The sequence below is a fragment of the Pinus tabuliformis genome, chromosome 5_1 (genome assembly GCF_031772625.1).
Source record: "Pinus tabuliformis cultivar Carrire ecotype Pingquan chromosome 5_1, CPIR1, whole genome shotgun sequence".
Lineage (NCBI taxonomy): Eukaryota > Viridiplantae > Streptophyta > Pinopsida > Pinales > Pinaceae > Pinus > Pinus tabuliformis.
The window spans coordinates 241537088-241560098 of NC_142305.1; the positions used below are offsets into that span (position 1 = coordinate 241537088).

The 23011-nt window shown below is 38.3% G+C and overlaps 1 protein-coding gene across 2 annotated transcripts in view; it reads left to right on the forward strand.

Moving 5' to 3' along the window:
- Positions 1–2849: 2849 nt before the first annotated feature.
- Positions 2850–23011, forward strand: part of LOC149164309 (uncharacterized) — a 275786-nt gene continuing 255624 nt past the window's right edge. The window contains exon 1 of one of the 2 annotated variants that reach the window (XM_089432038.1): positions 2850–3925. In XM_089432038.1, the coding sequence (XP_089288164.1) occupies positions 3377–3925 (549 nt within the window). In that variant the 5' untranslated portion in view covers positions 2850–3376. The remainder of the gene's footprint in view (positions 3926–23011) is intronic. The other variant, XM_089432037.1, reaches the window with a different exon arrangement.

A 23011-nucleotide genomic window follows, 5' to 3' on the forward strand; every position in this document is an offset into this window, starting at 1 on the left:
CGAGGGGTTTGTTGAGAAGTTGAGAGCATTTATTTTGAAGCTTCACAGAAAAAGGGACGAGTACATCAAGCAGATGAAGAAGCAGTCTGTCCCATAGACTATCTTGCAGTATGTCCCATAGACTATCTTTAGCCTCGTGAATGTTAATTTTAATTTTTTTTTTTTTTTTTTTTTTTATGGAACAAAATTTTAAAATATTATTATGTAACAGGAGCAAATGTTTTTGGTTCGATTCAATAATTACCATTATCGGTTATTCACATATATGTAAAAAAATAAGGGAATGTTAGTATTAAAAAGATAATGAAGTTTCTATTTGTTTTTTATTTACACTATTTCTAATTTGTATTCGTTTGTATTAATTTTTGTATTGTTTTTTATGATTTATGTTATAATTTTAATTTACACATTTTTTAAATTATATTTTCTATCTTAATATTTACTTCATTATTATTATTATTATTTTTTCAACTTTTATTCATTTTTATATTAATTTTATTTAATCCAACTGAAAACTATATACTACCTTTATTCATTTTTATATTAATTTTATTTAGTCCAACTGAAAACTATATACTACCTTTACTCTTTTCATAAAATTACAATTTTTTTAATAGCTTCATTTGATTATTTTATTTCATACTTTTTCAACTTCTATTTTTCCTATAGTGTATTTATATTTATATCAATAAAATTTAAGTGTAAAATTACATTCATTTTTTTTTTTTTTTTTTATCTACCTATATACTTTATCTTATCTACCTATATACTTTATCATAACTTTATTTGATTCTTTGATTTCATACTTTTTCATCTTCTATCTTTCCTTTAATGCATTTATATTTATATTTATTTCAATAAAATTTAAGTTCAATATACTATTTATGTTCTATAACACATCAACCTTCATCAAAGGAATGTGAGTTCAATCTATTATCTATGTTCTAGGATTTATTCTTAATATTAAGAAAATAATTTCTTTCTCTTATAATATTATATGTTATTTCACTATATAAAGAATGTGAGTTCAATATATTATTTATGTTTTAGAATTTATTAGATTAATATTAAGAAGATAATTTCTCTCCTAATATTATATGTTATTTGACCATATAAATATATATTTTTCATATATATATATATAATTTTTATTTTGTTTGTCAAGTGGTCACTTCATCAAAGATTACATACCTGTGGCTTGAGGAATCGTGACCTAGAAGTAATGAAGTATTTAAGCTGTCAAAATCACTGGGGGATCACACCTAGCATGGGCCACACCAACCCTTAACATGACTAGATTTTTACCAATGAAATTTCGAACCGACGACCTTCACATCACGAGGTGACTCAAACCTACACCCATCACCATCTATTCTACACCCCATAGACTCTCATATATAAAATTTGTTATATAAAAATAAATATATTATATATATAAATAAATGCCATGTAATGATAATAAATTACAACCAATATTATTGTCTTAACTTTTCAACTAAAATATATAAAAAAATACATTCCAAATTTCACTAATTCAAGTTTAAGATTTTTCATTGGTTTTTATAAGCCTCATATAAGTTATTATTTAGGTGTGAGAAGATATGTGGTGGAGGTTGAATGTTTAGGTAGGGGTATATAACAACATTAATGACAAAGTTGAAAATGATGCTAAGGCAATTGAGGATAATAATGTTATCTTTTTTTTTTGTGACTGCAAGAACTTGAATTGAACTAACCCTTGGGTCTCATAATAATATTATCCAATTACATGAAGAAGGAAGGAAAACATTAATATAAAAAGAAACATAACATAAAAATATTTTATACTTCTTTCACATTGAATCTACGATTATTATGTCTACAATTATTATAATTATCATATAAATAATGTCAACTTAATTTGTTTTACAAAGCATAATATTAAAACTATTAATGATATTAATACCATGGTGAGGAGTGAGGAAAAATGCTATACCATCTATCTTTTACATTTAAAAGTTAACTGGTTAACTTGCAAAGTTTTTGGTGTGAACAATATTTTACAATTACCTTTTTTTTCACATTAATAAAAGTGCTTGATTGAGCTTGATAATAAGAACATATGTTTCTTCCTAAACACGTTATAAGATCAAATCCAAAGCGGGTAGAGTATGACTTTAATAGTGAAAGCTCTCTAAAATGAATCTTTCTCGAACACCAATTATCCCATATATAAAAAGATCTTACACACCAATTTAATATTTTAATATTGTATTATTATTATTTATAAAAATATGAAAATTAATATATATATATATATATAATTTAATTAATTTTAATATTATTTAATAAAATTTTAATTAATCTTTTTAAGATAGAAATCTAATTTTAAAAAGTCAACTCTTTTAGAGGCATGAAAGATTATGTTGATATACATCATCATAAAAGTAAAAAGACATTAATTCAAAATCTTTATATATATATATAAAATAAAATCACAATATAAAAATATTTTGCTCCAACAAAATCTCCATAAATCATATAAATAACAATTATAATTAAAAATTAGAATAAAGATCGCAACTTAAATAACTTATCTTAATTAGCGATACCTCTAAAAGTAAAACTTTATTAAACAATGAATATATTCATCCGTCAGGTTTTAGTTGATGCAAATAGTTCAACACCGAGCCTGCCTGACCAACCTTCATGTGACTCCCCGCTTAAATCTCCGATAAGCTCAAGAGGAAAACTAGTAGGAAATTTAACGCCCCACCAACTCCGGGAAAGATTTCAACGTCGAACCCTGTTGACCAACCTTGTTCAGGTGACATTGTTCTTAAATTTCCAAAAGCCTAGGGAGAAGCTAACCGGAAATTTAACACCCCCATCAACGGCCTTCATGGAAATATTTCATAAATCGAGCACTCTTGACAAACCCTGTTCATGTGACCCTTTGCCTAAATTTCCAATAAGCCCAACAGCAAAGCCAGTAAGTTTAGTTCCCCACCCACTCCGCCACAAAGGCAAGAAATCTAATGCTCTTCAGATACCCATTGAATATTCACTCCACTAACTCATTCAGGTAGCTTGAAATTAATGCCAATAGTTGTCAGACAGAACTCACACTGGATTTCCTCTGTTGCTCTTCATTGAATAGCCAGTGGGTGCAGGTTACAGAGCGCAGACACCTCATATATACATGTGCTCAGAGAATCCAAAAAAAATTGGAAGGCCTGTTGCAGAAAATAGCCAACAGTAATCCACAGCTTTCACTGGCACTCTTAGCAAGTCGGCCTCACGAGTGACCAATATAACAACAGAAACATGTTTGTAAGCATGGCAGGCCTATTGATACCAATCTGGTGGCTATTATGATTCAGGATTCTGTTCACATATGGGAATTCTCAGGATCCAAAGGCTGCTATGGGTTATTGCAATTGCAATCCAGGCGCTGAAATTCAGAGTCCAATCCCTGCAGTGCCCATATCCACCACCAGCAGAGAGACCTGTTGGGGACTTTGCGCAGCTCACAGACAGATTCTGGGCTTATGACTCTGATTCCAAGCAGTGGAAAAGATTAGAATTGCCCTTTGATTTACTGAGCTGCATAAATGACAGCTGCATAAAAGTAGGTTCTATTGAAGACAAAAACCGCAGTCCATATGACCATAACTTAATTGTCCATCAGGAGGAGGCTTCAGATGATGAGAATTTGAATTTGAATCCTCATCTTCCTCTGAGGACCAGGACTTCCCTCAGAGCCATATCGGAATCATCGGTGTGGATCACTGGAGAAAGTGGGTCAATCTATGAAAGGTTTTGGAATGGAGTACAGTGGGTGATAGCTCCTCATGATCTGCCTGCTTCTGCAGGATATGCCATTTCAGTTTTTGCTGTCAAGGAGGCATTCATGGCCTTATCTGAAGCTGGAGTTCTGTACCAGGTGCATGAATAATTATGATCGTTAGACCTCATTTTGATTTTTAAATAAGTTCTATGCCTCTGTTTTGAATAGTTTTTTATTTGATTTTGTAAGACCTCATACGGATATACACAGTGTAATTGCTTGATGGCTTCTTAAGGCAAAAAATGATCATAAGACATCTGCTGAAAAAGAGGTTCTCATTTGTCAAGCACATATTTCATTAACTTGTGCTACGTCCGCCAGACCACCAAGCCCCCCTTCTTGAGTAAACGTTTCATTGGCTCTGTGAATTTCTCCCAATTTATCATATGTAGGATTATCTTTCCAATTTAAACAAGCTGAGACTGTATTTCGTTCATGTGTTTTCTTTTTCTAAATTTTTGTTTTGATCCGGCTGAGCTCTTAGGAGGTCCACGCTGGCCACTTGTGAATTTTTAATCACCATGGCCTTTCTGTATAAGATTTTGCTCATAGTGGACCCAGTGATCTGAGGCACTTTCCAAATCACCTTTTGTGTTGACTCTCCTTTCTTTTTTAGGAGATTCAGTCTCATAATTAGTATCTACATAATTTGTTAAGTTTATCTGGTCAGTCCCAGTTTTCAATCTTCCAACGTCATTTTGTTTGTAAGCTATTTAATCTGTTCCCCTAGTCCACTATTATTTCAGATTCAACTCTGTCCTAATAGAAGAATGATAAAGCGAAAGGAAGAAGATCAAGAGCTGCGATGCTCTCACAAATGGGTTTGGTAGCTGTTAGTGGGTGCGAAGAGAGTTCCTGAATTTTTTCTTTTTGAACATACCATGGGCCATGATTCCTTAGGATGGCATGCCTCACAATTTTGCAAAGGATCTTGTGTATGCCCTGTGTCTGTTTTTTGCTTGGGTTTTTTAAAATTTATTTTATATGTCTAGCTATAGTGGCCAGACCCATTGAATTTACAGAGGACCCGTTTCATCATGAGTTTGTGTTATCCCAGAATTCAATTAGAGATTGATGGTATGGGAATTCAGTTCCTTTAGGTGCTCTGATCAAGATATTTCCTGGTATTATCTCAGTCTTCAATCTCTTCTCCATTTGTTCGGAAAGTATTAAACTTCATTGTTGCTTAATGCTTATCTCTGCATCTGCAACATCTTTTTATTTTCCCTTGGCTAAAATCATTCATGCACATATATAGTTTTCATCAAGAATGTTTGTTTAAAACCAATAGATATAAATGGAACCGTCATATATTATGGTTTAAAAGTACTATATCCAAACACGACAAAGAGAACCTTCACAGTCCTAAGTGTCATATATGCCCATGAGAAAAAGAATATCCAGTTCCAGTGAGATACATATCATTGAGTTATTTGTTTGCACAGAAGAAAATGTGCAGTATACTGGGATCGTAAAGCTTACTATACATCAGATTTAGCGGTCAATTTGGAGAGGGGCACCGTTTGAAAAGCAAAGAGCTCAGAGCCCAATGAATTTTTGACAGTTAATTTTGCTTATGCATGTTGAAGCTGAACATGTGGATATGCTTCAACACAATGTTGCGTGAAGTGGGGACGTTTTTTGGAAGTGAAGTGTCAGAAGTATGATTTTCCAAAAATCTTTGGAAGCGAAGTATCCTGCAATTATATATTATTTTTGCATTTATATTTAAAAAAACCAAAATACCAAATTAGTTGCAGAAGATATGAAAACATGCATATTTGTACATAAATCAAGATAGATATGACATCCATTGTACATTAATAATTAATTATTCGAGCATCAACCACCTAGATTCCAGCAATTACAAATTTCCATCAATTTTTTAAGCATATCACAGATAATAGAAAACAGAAAGTATCAAAATTTTATGCATATAATAGAAAGTAGACATTTAGAAGATAAAACATTCAAATAACTTATCTAGCAAGTGAGCAACTGTCAACATGAGTCATGACCAAATAATAATGTTTACAAAATAGGCCACCTGGCCACCACCAACTACACATTGAACTAGGAAGACTGAAAAGTTCAAATTCACAACACTAAAGTCTAACACTCTAATCTATCATCTATAGAGTCTAGACTATGACAAAAAAAGTAGTGAACTGTGAATCTATCTACTAATCTCTCCTCCTTACACCATGACCACTATGTGAGCCTCCACGTGGTGGCAGTGAAGAAGATGGTGGCCGTGGAAGTTGTGGAACTAAAGATGAAGCCCCTGCTGCTGCTGTTGAAGATTGGAACATGGGGACCATGGCACCGGATGGGGGTGTCATCTCATAACAATCATCATCATCCTGGATAAGAACATCCTCCAATTTCTCTAAATGCAACACTCCATCCTCCAAATTGGCCTCCTCTAGATTTTTGTCCCAAAGCTTAAAGTCTTTATTTTTCTTTGCCTCCTCACAATAATGGGACAACAATTGCAAGTTGTAATGAACATAAACCAAGCTCTCTACCTGATTTACATTTAACCTGCTTCTTTTAAGTTTTAACATTGTGGATGGAACTATAGGTGCTCCAACACCGGTCTGTAGAAGAAGTGTTTACCACCTGCGATAGCACTCATATTGCCAAAGATTGTAGATGTGGAGTAGCACCTCCATGCATGTTCCACCACTCAAGAGAAGACAAATTCCCTCGATCTCTAATTGCATGATTGGTCCCAAATGCACTAGTGCCAAGGATATAGTTGCTCAATTGTTTCTGTATCATGTCACACTCCTCCTCATCAGGGACTAATTTATCCAATGCTTTCATATAACCAGCTAGAACCTTTGGATCTTGGTGTGGTTTTCTCTTGGGCCCCCATCAGGTGTTGGTGTTGAAAGCCATGATGGATGATAGTATTTAGTTGTAAGAACAAATGCTAAGGCATGCAATGTCTAGCATTTCCCATTGTTTTTCCACCTTTGCATGAATATAATTGTACAAGGTGATATCTCTAGGCTCAATAATGTCTATAATCTGCCCCAACATGCTATCCATCTACTCGTACACCTCTCCAATGATTGGCCGATCTGAATCTGTAAAGTTGATCTTGTAATAAATTGGCTTGGTGAATTGCAAAACTTATTTAACCTAACTATCAAGAATAGTGCGCTTCACTACATTAGCACCATTGCTATCAATTCTCATCTCATCCCATGAATCACACATCACCATAGCAGTTAAAGTTTGTCTCACCTTCACTAGGCGCCTAAAGGTGAGGTAATAGCTTGCAAATCTAGTTTTTGAAATCTTAAGCAACTGCATCTTGGAGTAAGTTCTAGAAAAGAAATCGACCCTTTTATGCCCTATGACATAATGAGTTGCTTCCCTCTCTTGTATAGCTGATTAATCCATCCACATTCTTTATGCTTCACAATATCATGCATCAAAAGGTTCAATGCGTGCACCAAGCACCCAGGCCAAAGATGTGTGGATGAGGTCACTCGATGATTTTTCCTGCTCCCTTACAATTTGTTGCATTATTAGTGATCACTTGAACCACATTATTAGGACCAACATCATTAATTGTTTTCAATGGGAGATCTGCAATATTTTGAAAAGATGTAGTGGTGGAGGAGTCATGACTTGCAAGAAACACTGCAACGCTAGTAGAAACACCAAGAACATATATTAAATGTTGGTTTCTAATATTTTTCCAACCATCTAATATAATGGATACCTCGCAATCAACCTACTTATTTGTAAACCATGTCAAAGTTCTTTGAACCTTTGCTTTTTCACTATCTAATAACAAAGTTCTAGCTTTCTCATAGTTAGGGCTTTTGTATCCTTTTGGGGCTTCATTGATGGACTTAACCAAGTCATGCCAGTAGGGAGACTGAAGCACATTGAATGGTATACCACAAGCACAAAGAAACCCTACCACTTTTTCATCCAAATCATCCCTCCCACCAATATTCAAGAAATTTGCTATTGTTCTTCTAGATTCAGAGGTTCCAGAAATACCATGAGGAGATGGGCCACCGAATCTAGAGGTTGCATTAATTAATTAACTTCCAAACATAAGCTCGGTTGATAGAGAGGTAGGCCCACCTTTCTCATCCAGTTTCCAAAGCCTAAAATCTCTTTAGTGGTTAACACGATGACCTTGCAGTTGTCAGAGCCATAGTCTCTATAGCATCAGAGGCATCGGGTGGTTAGAAATCAAGGGGAGGGATTGTTAATCAAGCCATAGCTTGCTTCCCCTTGGTTTCTCTCTCACAACCTACTCTAGAGACTAGCTTCAAAACAATTGAGATGAAGGATACACTTATATAGATATATAATTTAAAATAAACCAAGATTCTGCATCTCACTTAGATTGTAGGATTTGCACTTCATATAGGATAGTGAAGCATGTTGGAATATGTGCAATCCTAAGTCATGAGGATATCCCAACTAAGGGATCAATTATAGACTGTTGGAGAGCTTATATCTGATAGAGTGCTGGTGTTGGTCACTTTTCAAGGTCTTCCTCCTATTTGGGAAACCTTCATCACTACTATTTGCAATACTTACAAGTTCTCAACATTTGATGAGCTCAATGGCAAGTGCACTTGTTAAAATGTGCAACTAGGGCCAAATTTCACTTTGGGCAGCTCATTGGCCTAAGATGATTATTGGAAAAAATTCCTCTTTCCGAGGGGACCAAAATTGACCCTGGAAGCATTGAATTCGGACAAGGAGAAATATGTTTTTGATGTCAAGCCCACAAGAGCACATTTGGTCAAGGTCGGCTTGGGGTAAATTAGACAAATTGAACCCGCTACAACACATAAATAAAGGAGTCCCTCAACCTCATTTGGCACATTCAACACACATCATTCTTCTTCTCTCTCCTTCATTGGTTGGTTTGTACAACTCAGGGATAGCATGGATTTTCCACATGTGCAAAGGGACAAGTGTCTATTTCAGGTTGGACAAATTGCAGTTCTGTTCTGGAATGTTGACCAACATTGACCTGGGTAAAATTGGCATGGTTTGACTATTGTTTTTGGTGGAGTATCTCTGTTCAAGATGGCTGCAACTATTGGCACAGAATCCAAGGTAATATGGGAACTTTGACTGCAGCACTAATGTCAGGCCACGAGTAACTTCGAATGAATTGTTGCATTTGCATTAAGATAGAATATGACTATATGCAAGAAGAAGGAGACTATTGGGTTTCATCTCCCAATGTCTCTTCGTCTTCCAACTTCTCTTATTTTTCTATTTACAATATTTACATAGGATTTCTAATCCCAAAGATTAGGTGTTCAACATTCCCCCCCTTAATCTAAAGGGATGTTGGTGAGTCCAAGCATCATTTTGAATCTTTCAAACTTTTCCCTTCCAAGCGCTTTGGTGAAGATGTCTGCAATCTGCTCATTTGTGGAACAATGTCGTAGGTGGATTGTTTTGGCCTTAACATGTTGTTGAATCAGATGGTATTTCATATTGATGTGCTTGGTTCGATCATGGAACTTTGGGTTCTTGGCCAACTTTATTGCAGAAGTTTTGTCAATCAAAGGAGGAATTTAATGCACTTGTTTCTCCTGCAAATCCTCTAGAATTTTCCTGAGCCACACAATTTCCTTCGTTGCTTCAGCTGCTGACACATATTCTGCCCTAGTTGTGGAATCTGCTGGAACTGATTTTTTGCATAACTTCCCGGAGACAACTCCTGATCCAAGACTCATAACATAACCTGAAGTAGATACACCAGTTTCTTTATCTCCATCGAAATTTGAATCAGAGTATCCAATCAAGCTGAAGTCACCCACCCGTGTATACTTGAGTCCAAAATCTTGAGTTTCCTTCAAGTATGTTAGAACTCTTTTTGCAACAGACCAATGACCCTCACATGGCTTTTGCATAAATCTGGAGACGATTCCAACAACAAATGAAATGTTTGGTCTAGTAGTAGTCAGGTCGTTGAGACTTCCTACAAGTTGCCTGTACTTTGTTGCATCCTCAAATTCTTTTCCTTCAATGGATGTGAGCTTTAAGTTCTGTTCCATTGGAGTAGTCAAAGGATTGCACTCAACCATACCAAACCTGTTCAACAGATCTCCAATGTACTTCTTCTGAGAGAGGAATATAAACTTCGGATAGTGGGTTACTTCAATATCAAGATAGTAGTGAACATAGCCGAAATTTTTCTTTTCAAAACCTTTCCTCAATTCCTTCTTTATGGATGCAATGTAGTTCTCATTGTTCCCTTTCATCGAAACATCATCTACACACACCACAAGATATACAACTGTTTTGCCAACTTTCTTGACAAACAAAGTTGCATCATGAAGATCATAATGTTTGAAATTGAGTTTCAGAAGATGCTCAGTCAATTTATCGTACCAGGCTCGCGGTGCTTGCTTAAGGCCATACAAGGATTTTACAAGCTTGCATACTTTGTGTTCCTGACCCTTCACAAAAAATCCTTCTGGTTGGGACATAAAAACATTCTCTTTCAAATCTCCATTCAAGAAAGCAGTTTTTACATCCATTTGATGGACTTTCCAACTATTCTGAGCTGCCAAGGCAAAGAGTGTCCGGATGGTAGCTCATTTCGCTGGCCGGGCAAAGGTCTCCTCATAATCAACCCCTTCCTTCTGTGCAAAACCTTTTGCCACAAGCCTGACTTTATGCTTGTCAAGTGAGCCATCTTCTTTATACTTGTTCTTGAAGACCCACTTGTAGCCAATTGGTTTGGTTCCCAATGGAGGATCAACCAGCTTCTAGGTGCCATTCTTTATCAAAGCATCATATTCTTTCTGCATCGCTTCTTTCCATTCATCATGAGAAGTGACTTCTTTGAAGGAAGTTGGTTCAAAATCTATAGACAAATTCAGTTCACAATCATAAGAAACATCCATATCAACAGGTGAATTAGGATTGTCTACATCACCTCCATTTTGTTTGGTTGAGCTTCTTGTTCCTGTCTTTCCAACCTCATCAGGACGAACACTTTCAAGTGTCTTTGTCAGCCATTTTGGAGGACCTTTCTAAGATGGTCCAGGCTGCTCAGTTGACTGAGATGGGGCTGAATGAAGATTTACTCTTCCAATTTTGTCAATCACATCACTCAAAGTGTCATCAGTGGTTAGAGCTTCATGCCGGGGAGAGAGTGCTTCAGAAGGAGATTCCATAGATTGATCCAGTATAGGGATCCCCCCCTGAAGATGCAAAATCTCATTATCAAACTCTTGAAAAGACTTTTCATGTCTGAATCTATCCAAGCAATCAAGCCACTGCTCAACAACATTGTCAATCTTGGAAGATTCAAGAAATATCACGTCTCTAGATGTTATAAACTTCTTATTCAGTTCATCATAGAGACAATATGCTTTGGAGGTATTTGAGTACTCCAAGAAGATACATCTGTGACTCCTTGCACCGAGTTTGTTTCGTTGTTCCTTGGGTATCAAGGCATAACGGGTGGAACCAAAACCCTAAGATGCCTCACCGAAGCAATGTGGCCATACCACATTTCATAGGGAGTCTTGGTTTTGATAGCATTAGATGGACACCTATTCTTTATGTACACAACACATAAAACCGCATCAGCCCAAAACATTAGCTTAAAATTCTTAAAGATATCATCGAACGTACTATATTTAAGATTGTCCTGTTCATTCTATTAGCTACTCCATTATGTTGGGGATTATAAGGAACAATTGTTTGATGTTTGATCCCATGTTGGCGAAGATAGTTTTCAAATTCATTTGATGTATATTCTTTTCCATTATAAGTACGAATAGATCCAATATGAGATTGTGTATCATTTTCAATCCATGCATGAAAGTTCTTGAATGTTTCAAATGCTTCAGATTTGTTCTTCAATAAATAAGCCCAACACATTCTGGTGTAGTCATCAATAAATGTCATCATATATTTATTATTATTACCATTTGCAAAAGGAACAGGCATTGTGCTACATAAATCAGAATGAATGAGTTCAAGTTTTCTATGTGCTCTGGAATGAGAATCATGAAAAGACTATTTACTATGCTTTCCTAAGATACAAGCATAACATTGCTTAAGTTTCCTAGGAATTGTAGGCAAACTAGTAACACCATTTTTCTTCAACAAACGGACGCTGTCATAGTTCAAGAGTCCAAATCTAGCATGCCATAAAAGACTTGATGGAAATGTACCTTCATAATAGTGAGAACTGTATGAAAAGTTTTGTGCATGAGCAGAGGTTCCTTGCAACTTCATAAGTCTTTCTTCTTCTATCCCAGTGATGACAAGTGAGTGATCTGATGCTTTTCTGACCTCAACCTTGCCATCAAATATATGAATGGAGTGTCCTTGTTGGCAGATGTGGACCAAAGACAACAAGTTTCTCCTCACCTCTAGGAGGTATAGAACATCATGTACAAGAAAGTCTGAAAGTCCAAGTAGTTTGAGCCTGATGGTGCCAAGCCTTGATGGCTCGAGTTTTGACTTTTCTACAAAGTAGATTGCTCCATCAACATTATCAATGAATTCTTCAAAAAAATCTCTTCTGAAAGTCATGTGGCAAGTTGCTCTTGAATCAAGCAACCAAGCATCTTTCCATGAAGCAAGTGAAGCATTGAATAAGTCTTCAGTTACTCCAATGTTACAATGTGCCACAACATAATGAGCGGACTTGGGTGTTTTTCCTTTCCCTGTTAGGTGTTTTACCTTTTCCTTCATTTCTTTCCTGCTTGATTATGTCCTAAGGTAGCTTACAGGTGGAAGCATCATGTCCATCTCTATTGTATCGTATGCAATGTATATCAAACCTTTCTCCTTGGAAATGTCTGCCCCTCCCGCCTCTAAAATTCTTCCTTCCTCTTCCTCTTCAACCACCTCTTCCTCTAGAAGAATCTTGTGCATGATTCTTCTCTTTTTTTGCAAGGCATACAACTTCTTCAAAAGACTGAGGATTTGTCTTTTTCCCAAAAGCCTTCTCTCTTTCAACAAACTTCTTCTCAATGGAGTCAAAGGTAATCTCCTTAAGTTTTCCACTTGCTTGCAATGACTCAAGATAATGTGAATAGGAGGGATATAGTGCCTTGACATAGGCTATGAGAGGAATATCTATTTCAACACTAGTGGCTTTTATGTCATGCATAATGGATCTTACTTTTGATGCTAAGGCAAGAGGGTCATCATTTTTCAACTCAAGATTGAACAACTTGATCATCAATTGAACAACTTCAAGTTCAGAGTGTGTCATACAATTCCCTCAACTTTTTTAAGGCTTCAAAGGCATTTGAAAATGGATAAATATGATGAATCACTTCTTCATTTATTGACACTACAATCAAGGCATAGGCCTTGCTGTTCTTGTTTTCCCAGATGGAAATCTTCTTATCTGAAGTAGGTTTTTCAGGTGCATTGTCTTTTCCTCCTTCACAAATTTCTTCCAAAGCTCATTGAAAATGAGAGTGTGTTTTATCTTCTGGGACCACTCATGATAGTTCTTTTTGCTAGAGAGAACTACTCCCACAATGGAGATTAGTGAATGCATCATCAAAAAAGGACTATGTGCTTTTGATTTCCAAAATAATGCAGCCTTACTTTCTGCCTTTTTACAAAACTGATTTAAAAACCTCACTACCAACTTCACTCTTCACTATACAAAGTCAATAGTTTAATGCGAATTTATAAACCTTCATTTATCAAATGTATATTATATACCTTCCATATACCATATGGTAATTTCATATAAAAGGAGAGTAATGAATTTCTTATATACCATATATTGCCATTAAAATGAGTTCAACAAAATTTTTATTCCATATGCCATCACTTCATGTTACGACCCCTTTAATGACTATTCACCATTTAGAAAACACCATGCATCATTCAATTTTCCAAAAGCAGCCATTCAAAAGAAAAATATAACACAACATATGAATTATTAAAAACTTCAAAAGAGGTTGCATGTTAGTTTTTGTAGCATCGGATGTGTTCTAGTCATGAAACTTGGTGGAGAGGCTAGAATACATGAGATCTCCATAACCCATAAATCGTTTATGGAAATTCCACATAGAGGTGACTTAATTAAATTATTATCCTATTTTTAAATATATCCCAAGTCTAAACTTAGAAAAATTGGTTAATTAATCAAAATTAATCAAGTCAAGGTGAGTCTCTAGAAATTCACATGGATCGACAGGGAATTAATTTGGGCCCTTGATTAAGTTCTAATCTTGTCCATTGGTGCTCCAACAAAGGATTATAAGAAGAAGTCGATGGGTAGATGGAGAAAACACTTGTGGGGTTCGATTTCTTTGGCAGTTCGATTTCCAGAGAGCATCAGTGGTTGCTGGAAAGCCAGATAAGGATACAAAAATAGTGAGGGGTAGAGACAATGAGGCTGGAGGAAGTTTTCCAGATCCAGCAGGTGCATTTGCAGGGAGGATGAAATTTCTCCAGGAAGCTGCGCAGACGCAACGCAGAAGCTTCACTAGGCAGTTCGATTTGTTGAGGAAGGAAGACGTTTTTAGTTCCAGAGGCCGGGTAGAGGTTCCAAAATGCTGGGGAAGCTTTTTTTCCAGCCAGCAGCAGGTAGGATGGCTTGATTAGCAGACAATCGAGCAACACATGTGGAAGGCAGCCTCAGATTGACGCAGAGCCTGCGCAGGCCTAGTTGGACGACTTGCTTTCCAGTGGAAGTTGAGTGCCAAGATTGCTCGAAGTGAGGGTAATTTACCTTAAGATATTTTTTTCCAGTATTTTCTCTGCAGGATTTCCAGTATTTGGCATCCAAATTATACTAAGATAAATTCACTATTGCTTAATAATAAAAACCCTTAGCTGCTGCACCGATTTTCCCAAGTTGGATTTTTTGGGGACAATTGTCCAAAAATAACTGTGTAAATTTTGTGTGTGTGTGTGTGCTAGATTTTCTCAGTTTCCAGCGCTATTTTTCTTCCATAGTTTTATTTGTGAAGTTTGCAATAGTGAATTATTCGTTGTTTGTATGGACGAACAAACTGTTAATTAATTTACAGTTAGAAGAATAATTTCCAATCGCTGCAATAAAATTTCGTACCGAAATTTTCTGAGTCACATAATAGTTTTGTAGCGCCGAAATTTTCACATTGCATACCATGGTAATCAACATATATCTCAATGTTTATAATTCAGCCCAATTCAAAACATATAATACTTCCACTGCACCATACACCATTCAAAGAAAGGAGTTCATAACAACACATTGACAGTGTTGACAACGCATACATGGTCTCAGTTTGGCCCTAGTCTCATTGTTAAAATTGGCAACTAGGGCCAAACTCCATGTGGGTCATCTTACTTATGGCAGCTGATATTTTTCTTGGATCCCTCTCATCGACAGGTGTAGGATTGATCGAAAGATCATTTGATTCCGATAAGTATTCATGGAGTTATGAATTTATTTGTGTTATAAGCCAATTCATCAAGGTCGGCCAGCAACCGAATAAACCCCACATGTGCTCAACATTTTAGTATAAAAGGAGATGACTTGAGAGTCATTTCTCACACACACTTCTATCTTGATTTCTCTCCACTTGTCTTGGGTTTTAGTGGAAGGGAAATCTAGGAGTGGAAGCCCTAGATGCTGGAATAAAAGAGGCTGCCCTAGCCGCAGTCGAGAAGAAGGAATACGCTGCCCTAATATTGAGGACACGGTCATGAAAGAGAAGCCCTAACGCTATCTAGAAGCAAGCCTACAACCCTATACGCTGGTCCCTACCAAAATGCAGTCAAGGAGGACATTACCATGCCCTAGCCGCAACATTAGGAGGCTGCCCTAGACAGCGTGGAAGGGCTGTGTGGGCAGCGTATTGAGCAAGAGTCTTAGCCACTGTTTGGAGGGGTCCGAAGTATTGGAGAAGGGGCCAATTTCCCTTGTTATCATGCTGCAACAATAAAGGACTGTTGGAAGGGCATTCACAGTTATAGGACTGATTTGTGGGTAGTTTTAGTGACACATTTATAGGGCCGCAGTGAGGGACTGCTAACAGCAATTGGGAGATGAAGTTTGGATGGCTGAGAGACCTAGAACGGACCTCCTAATCAAGCCGCAGTCACCTCTAAGGACAAGGAGGCAAATATGGGTATTTTCCCTATACATTAGGCTAGTTGGTGTGCCCTAACCAGACTAGTACATGCACAAAACCCTAGGCAGAAATCAGCAGTAGCATGCAGCAGAATTGAGGGCTGTTTGTGGACTGATGGATAGATGCATGGGACAACAAGGCAACTAGTACAACAGTGTTAATATATATGGGACAACTGGGCTACATGGTGCTGCACAGAATGTTGGGACAACACAATGATGGGACATCAATGTCATTATGGACAGCAACTATGTTGGGACAACAATTGAAGTGGGACAACAGCTATGACATGGCAGCAAAGTGGGACAACAACTGTGACATGACAACAACAAGCATGGTGCAACATGGCAAGCGTGGACAACATGGATAGTTGTGGCAAGCATGGTGCTGCAAGCACATGAGACATGTTGTCAAGCAAGCGTGGACAACACGGATAGTTGTGGCAAGCATGGTGCTGCAAGCACATGAGACATGTTGTATGACAACATGGTTCAACAATGGCACATGGGACAACAGTGCAGCATAAGGTGCAACAGTCATGAGGTCCAACAGTGTGATGATGGGTGCAGCACGACGAGATGCAGCATGATGACGAGATGCAACACGATGATAGGTGAAGGAGTCACCTTGGAGAATCAGTTGAAGAAACATGTCTTCAACTGATCTCATGTATCATCTTCTTAGAGATGATCTATGCTCTTATCTAGATAAGTCAAAGTGTTGACTTCTGTTGTAAATCTCTCTCTCTCTCTTTTGAACTATTGAAGAACACATAAGAAGAATTGATCAAGGGTTTCCCCACATTGGGGTTTGTCCCTGGCTAGCACCACATCTTGTGTCCTCTTGTCTTGGCTTGTATTCTGCGATTTATGTTTATGTTCTATATGCAATTTACTTTAATGTTGATGTGATTGCTAATCTGGAAAAGATATTGAGCTAATTGTGAAAATTGAAATAAATTGCTCTAAGCATAGAACATACCTAAACTTAACATGGTATCAAAGGTGAGGTGAAGACAAAGCCAAGCAAGAGTGAAGAGCAATCACCGAAGACAGTTTGGAAAGGACAAAAGGATCAATGGATTCCTCATCCCTCTTCAAATTCACCAAGGGTGAAGTCGAAACAGAGTATATTATCAGAATGGCGCAGTGGAAGCTTCTGATGGCCTACCTACAAATCACTTCAATGGGAAGTCCGGAACTTAGGGTGAAAGGAAAGGCAGATGCCTTGCTTACACTAAGTTCGTCCATTAGGTGAAAGTGTCTGAATGGCAGGGACACATCTCTTGATGAAGATAACAATCATTCCAAGGACATCTTCAATGATCGGAGGAATGACAAGTAATGCAGGTCATCAAGGAAATGGCCGACTCTTCAAGGAAAGCAAGGAACCCCAGGTACGAAGAATTAAATGTTGTTTATGGTAAGATAAAGAAGCGTTGTCTTGTATTGGCCCTCTCCTTCAGATTCTGTGGGAATCTGGCTTATTGATTATAGTGCTTCAAGGCACTTCATCGGATAGAAGGATGCTCTCTCGAATTTGGTAAGAGATGGAAATAATCGTGGGATTATACTTGGAGCCGATGCCACCTATCTCGGAATGGGTGTAGGAAATGTTACCCCTCAATTGAATGAGGGTAACTCGATTCATTTACAGAATCTCTTTTATGTACCTGATCGCAAGAAGAGCCTGGTGTCAATTTTGGCAATGGAAGTCAAAGGTTTCAGGGTGGCATTCATCGATGGAAAGGTATGTGTTTGAAAATAGAATTTTCAAAGATGCTTTTACTCATGGGTTCAGGGTTGGCAATTTGTATCAAGTTGCATGATGGTCCATTGGGGACCATGTCAATTGACACATCTCATCTATAGCACTGGAGGTCTATTATGGGGCCCTACCCAATGTGAGTCAGATGGTGACAGGGATGCCTGAATTCAAGAAGAGCATGAAGGTACATGTCTGAGATGTACCGAAGGAAAATCTTACAAGGGGACCATTCCCCTCATGTAGCAGGTCCACAAGTTTGGAACAACCCGAAGGTTTTGCGATTCATGATCGAGAATCTCATGTGTGCAGGTGGAAGAAAGCCCTCTATGGCTTGAAGCAAACCACCCCGGGGTTAGTATGAGAGGATTGATAGCTGTTTGATGAAGCAGAAATTCACTAGGAGTGAAGCCGATCCAAACCATTGCTCGAAGGTTGTGGATGATAGACCTCTCATACCAGCACCTTCTGAGGACGACCTATTTCTGACAGGTTTAGACCCTCTCATTTGCAGAAGTAAGAGGGAGTTGGATTCTGAATATGGAACGGTAAACTGCAAGCCCGTGACTACCTTGAGGATCTTAACTTTCAGAAGTTATATGGTAGTGATGCCAGACCAGATTTGGGAAATACCTCTGAGTTTCATAAACTCATTCACGTTGATGTTCTTGGTGAACTTCCATCCGGACATATGATTTGCAGTTAGTATGATGAGCTCATATATGTTTGAGCCTCACTGGATTGATGCCAAGAATCTTTTGAGATGTCTTCGGGGCACAATCTCTCATGGATTGAGATAGACTGCCAGAAATATGAAGTTGCATGATTGTTTGAATGCTGACTAGGCAGGCAGTGTGGAGGATCTCAAGAGCACTTCTGAGTGTTGATTCTCTTTGGGTTCTTCTCAATATCCTAGATGAGCAGGAAGTAGAGGACGATTGCTTTGAGTACCGCTGAGACTGAAGACATAGCTACGAGTATGACCTCATGTGAAGCTGCCTGGTTGTGGGAGCTCTTCAGTGAGCTGTTTGTACACATGATGGATACGACCATGATCTTCTGTGTCAACTAGGGGGGGATTCAATTGTTGAGGAATCCCGTATTCTATAATTGCTCCAGCATATAGACATTAGATACTACCTTATCTGAGATATGGTACGTCAATGAACGAGGAGGCTCCATCACATTGAGACTGATGTACAGGTCGCAGACATTCTTTCTAAGCCCCGGGGAAAGGTCAAATTTGTCACTTTCCCGAAAGACTTGGAGTCGTTAAGAAACCTTCTTACAAAAGTCCTGCAGGTTGCATGCATTGAGCTCTGGAAGCTTCGGGGGGATTAGGGTACTTACTGGAGCAACACGCGACCATAGGGCGACTCACCCTCCCTTAATGGTGCGCTGTGTACCGGGTGAATGGCTCTGCCTTCCCCTGTGATACCCTGAGGTGACTTAAGGACAGGATGAATGGTTCTCTTGTCGAGGCATCCTACCCATGCAGTTTGGGACTCATGGGAAGTACCTCTCATCTGGCCAATGAGCAGGGAAATGGGGTTAGGGAACATAGTAGTGCTATCGATGGACGCATCGTTGTATCTACTGTACTCCCTATGTTAGGATGACCTCCATTGATCTGGGATCAGTATGAGTGGTTTGAGACACTCTTGTGATATTGATTAGGGATCAATGAAACTCACTTTGGGTCAGTAAGAGTGGTATGACACACTCTCTTAATATGGAACTGACTTCGGGTCAGTAGAGAATGGTATGAGACATTCTCGATCAATTATTCTTCTTCATGGTTCAGCAGAGCAGAGCATAGCTCAACGGAGCAGAGCAGAGCTCAGCAGAACAGAGCAGAGCTCAGCAGAGTAGAGCAAACCAGAGCAGTGGAGGGCACTGATGGCATAGATAGTATAGTCAGACATATGGATCAGCAGATGAGTTTTCCGTAGTTGAGAGGGAGTGTTAAAATTGGCAACTAGGGCCAAACTCCATGTGGGTCATCTTACTTATGTTAGCTGATATTTTTCTTGGATCCTTTTCATCGAGAGGTGTAGGATTGATTTAAAGATCATCTGATTCTGATAAGTATTCATGGAGTTATGAATTTATTTGTGTTACAAGCCAATTCATCAAGGTCGGCCAACAACCAAATAAACCCCACATGTGCCCAACGTTTTATTATAAAAAGAGATGATTTGAGAGTCATTTATCAAACACACTTCTATCTTGATTTCTCTCCACTTGTCTTGGGTTTTAGTGGAAGAGAAATCTAGGAGTGGAAGCCCTAGATGCTGGAAGAAAAGAGGCTACCCTAGCCGCAGTCAAGAAGAAGGAATACGTTGCCCTAATCTAGAGGATGCAGTCATGAAAGAGAAGCCCTAATGCTATCTAGAAGGAAGCCTACAACCCTATACGCTGGTCCCTACCAAAACGCAGTCAAGGAGGACATTACCATGCCCTAGCCGCAGCATTAGGAGGCTGCCCTAGACAGCGTGGAAGGGCTGTGTGGACAACGTATTGAGCAGGAGTCTTAGCCACTGTTTGGAGGGGTCCGAAGTGTTGGAGAAGGGGTTGAGTTCCCTTGTTATCATGCCGCAACAATAAAGGACTGTTGGAAGGGCAGCCACAGTCATAGGACTGATTTGTGGGCAGTTTTAGTGACACATTTATAGGGCCGCAGTGAGGGACTGCTAACAGCAATTGGGAGATGAAGTTTGGATGGCCGAGAGACCTAGAACAGACCTCCTAACCAGGCCGCAGTCACCTCTAAGGACAGCAAGGCAAACAGGGGTATTTTCCCTATACATTAGGCTAGTTGGTGTGCCCTAACCAGACTAGTACATGCACAGAACCCTAGGCAGAAATCAGCAGTAGCATGTAGCAGAATTGAGGGCTGTTTGTGGACTGATGGATAGATGTATGGGACAACAAGGCAACTAGTACAATAGTGCTAATATATATGGGACATCTGGGCTATATGGTGCTGCCCAGAATATTGGGACAGCACAATGATGGGACATCAATGTCATTATGGACAAGAACTATGTTGGGACAACAACTAAAGTGGGACAACAACTATGACATGGCAGCAAAGTGGGACATCAACTGTGACATGGTAGTAGCAAAGTGGGACAACAGCTGTGACATGACAGTAGCAAGCATGGACAACAACAAGCATGGTGCAACATGGCAAGCGTGGACAACATGGATAGTTGTGGCAAGCATGGTGTTGCAAGCACATGAGACATGCTGTATGACAACATGGTTCAACAATGGCACATGGGACAGCGGTGCAACATAAGGTGCAACAGTTATGAGGTCCAGCAGTTTGATGATGGGTGCAACATGGTGCAACATGGTGAGGTGCAACATGATGGCGAGATGCAGCATGATGATAGGTGAAGGAGTCACCTTGGAGAATTAGTTGAAGCAGCATGTCTTCAACTGATCTCATGTATCATCTTCTTAAAGATGATCTATGCTCTTATCTAGATAAGTCAAAGTGTTGACTTCTATTGTAAATGTACTCTCTCTCTCTCTCTGTGCTGAACTATTGAAGAACACATAAGAAGAATTGATCAATGGCTTCTCCACATTGGGGTTTGTCCCTGGCTAGCGCCACATCTTGTGTCCTCTTGTCTCGGCTTGTCTTCTGCGATTTATGTTTATGTTCTATTTGCGGTTTACTTTAATGCTGATGTGATTGCTAATCTGGAAAAGATATTGAGCTAACTGTGAAAATTGAAATAAATTTCTTTAAGCATAGAATATACCTAAACTTAACACTCATTCCACAGAAACACAAGCATATAGTCTCATACCATATGACTGCACAACATTCAATTTTTAATTGTTTTTTAATCAACACAGTATGGAACAGATACCAGCATATAGCATACAACATCATACCAATCAACATACATTCAATGCCGGACTTCCATGTTTTGACTAACGTTCACCATGACATTTCGACCAACGTTCTAACATATTCAACATCGCCTTCAAATAGTCAACATACCTCAAATTCTGTTGGGTCCTCCATATACAACATATGCAACAATGCACAACAACATTCAAACTATGGTTCCATGCTCACCCCTGCAGTTTCCAACCATCGTGATACCCACTGTGTTTGCTAGAGACAGTTCACACCAACATACCCAATGCCCATCACAGTGCATTTGCTTCCCAACATATATTGGCCCTCAAAAATTAATTAATGCAGAATACAACACACCATCCATATAATACGACCATAAAAAAACCTTCAGCACAGACCATTACACCATCTTCAAAAGGAGCTCAACACAACATTCAATCAAATGGGATGTTCCAAAATTTGCAGAGGATAAGAGTAATGCAAAATATAGTAGAGGGACAGTATGTATCAGAGAATAATGGAAGATTTTTGCAGGAGTTATGGCACAAAAGGCTAATCTGGGAGCTGGCTCTGATACCATGTCAGGCCAGGAGTAACTCCGAATGAATTGTTGCATTTGCATTAAGATAGAAAATGACTATATACAAGGAGAGGGAGACTATTGGGTTTCATCTCCCAATGTCTCTTTGTCTTCCAACTTCTCTTATTTTTATATTTACAATATTTACATAGGATTCCTAATCCCAAAGATTAGGTTTTCAACACCTAATTGCAGAACTTTGACTACAGGTATCCTCTCTAAGTTGACGAAGTTTGATTGCCTAGAATTGGATTATTTTGGGCTCATTCCAATAAGCAAAGGAGGCCACAGTAATTGAACCAAAATTGAGCTCTTTTGGAGACTACTTTGACTCAGTGTTGGATGAAGCGGGGACATCTTTTGGAAGCGGATACGTGGAAGTGTCATTTTCCAAAAATCTAGGAAGCAAAGTGTCTCAGAAGAGTCTACTATATATATACATTTTTTATATTTTTTTGCATTTATATTAAAAAAACATCCAAAATACGAAATTAGTTGTAGAACATATGAAAACATGCATATTTGTACATAAATCAAGATAGATATGACATCCATTGTACATCAATGATTGATTATTTGAGCATCAACCATCTAGAATCTAGATTCTTCTCCTCTTGTCTTTCCTTTGCCTTACTTTGATTGTCTAGGGATATTAGTCAACATTGCCTAATTTTGATCAAACTACCTAATCCAAGCTTTAAAATATGGTGGAAAAAGCTTAACATGCTTGATCAATGATTTTGACTTGATTGAAAGGTAATTTTTTTCTAAGGCCGTGACAAAGGAGTTCAACAATTAACACCACCAACACTAGGGTACATGAGCACATATAGGGT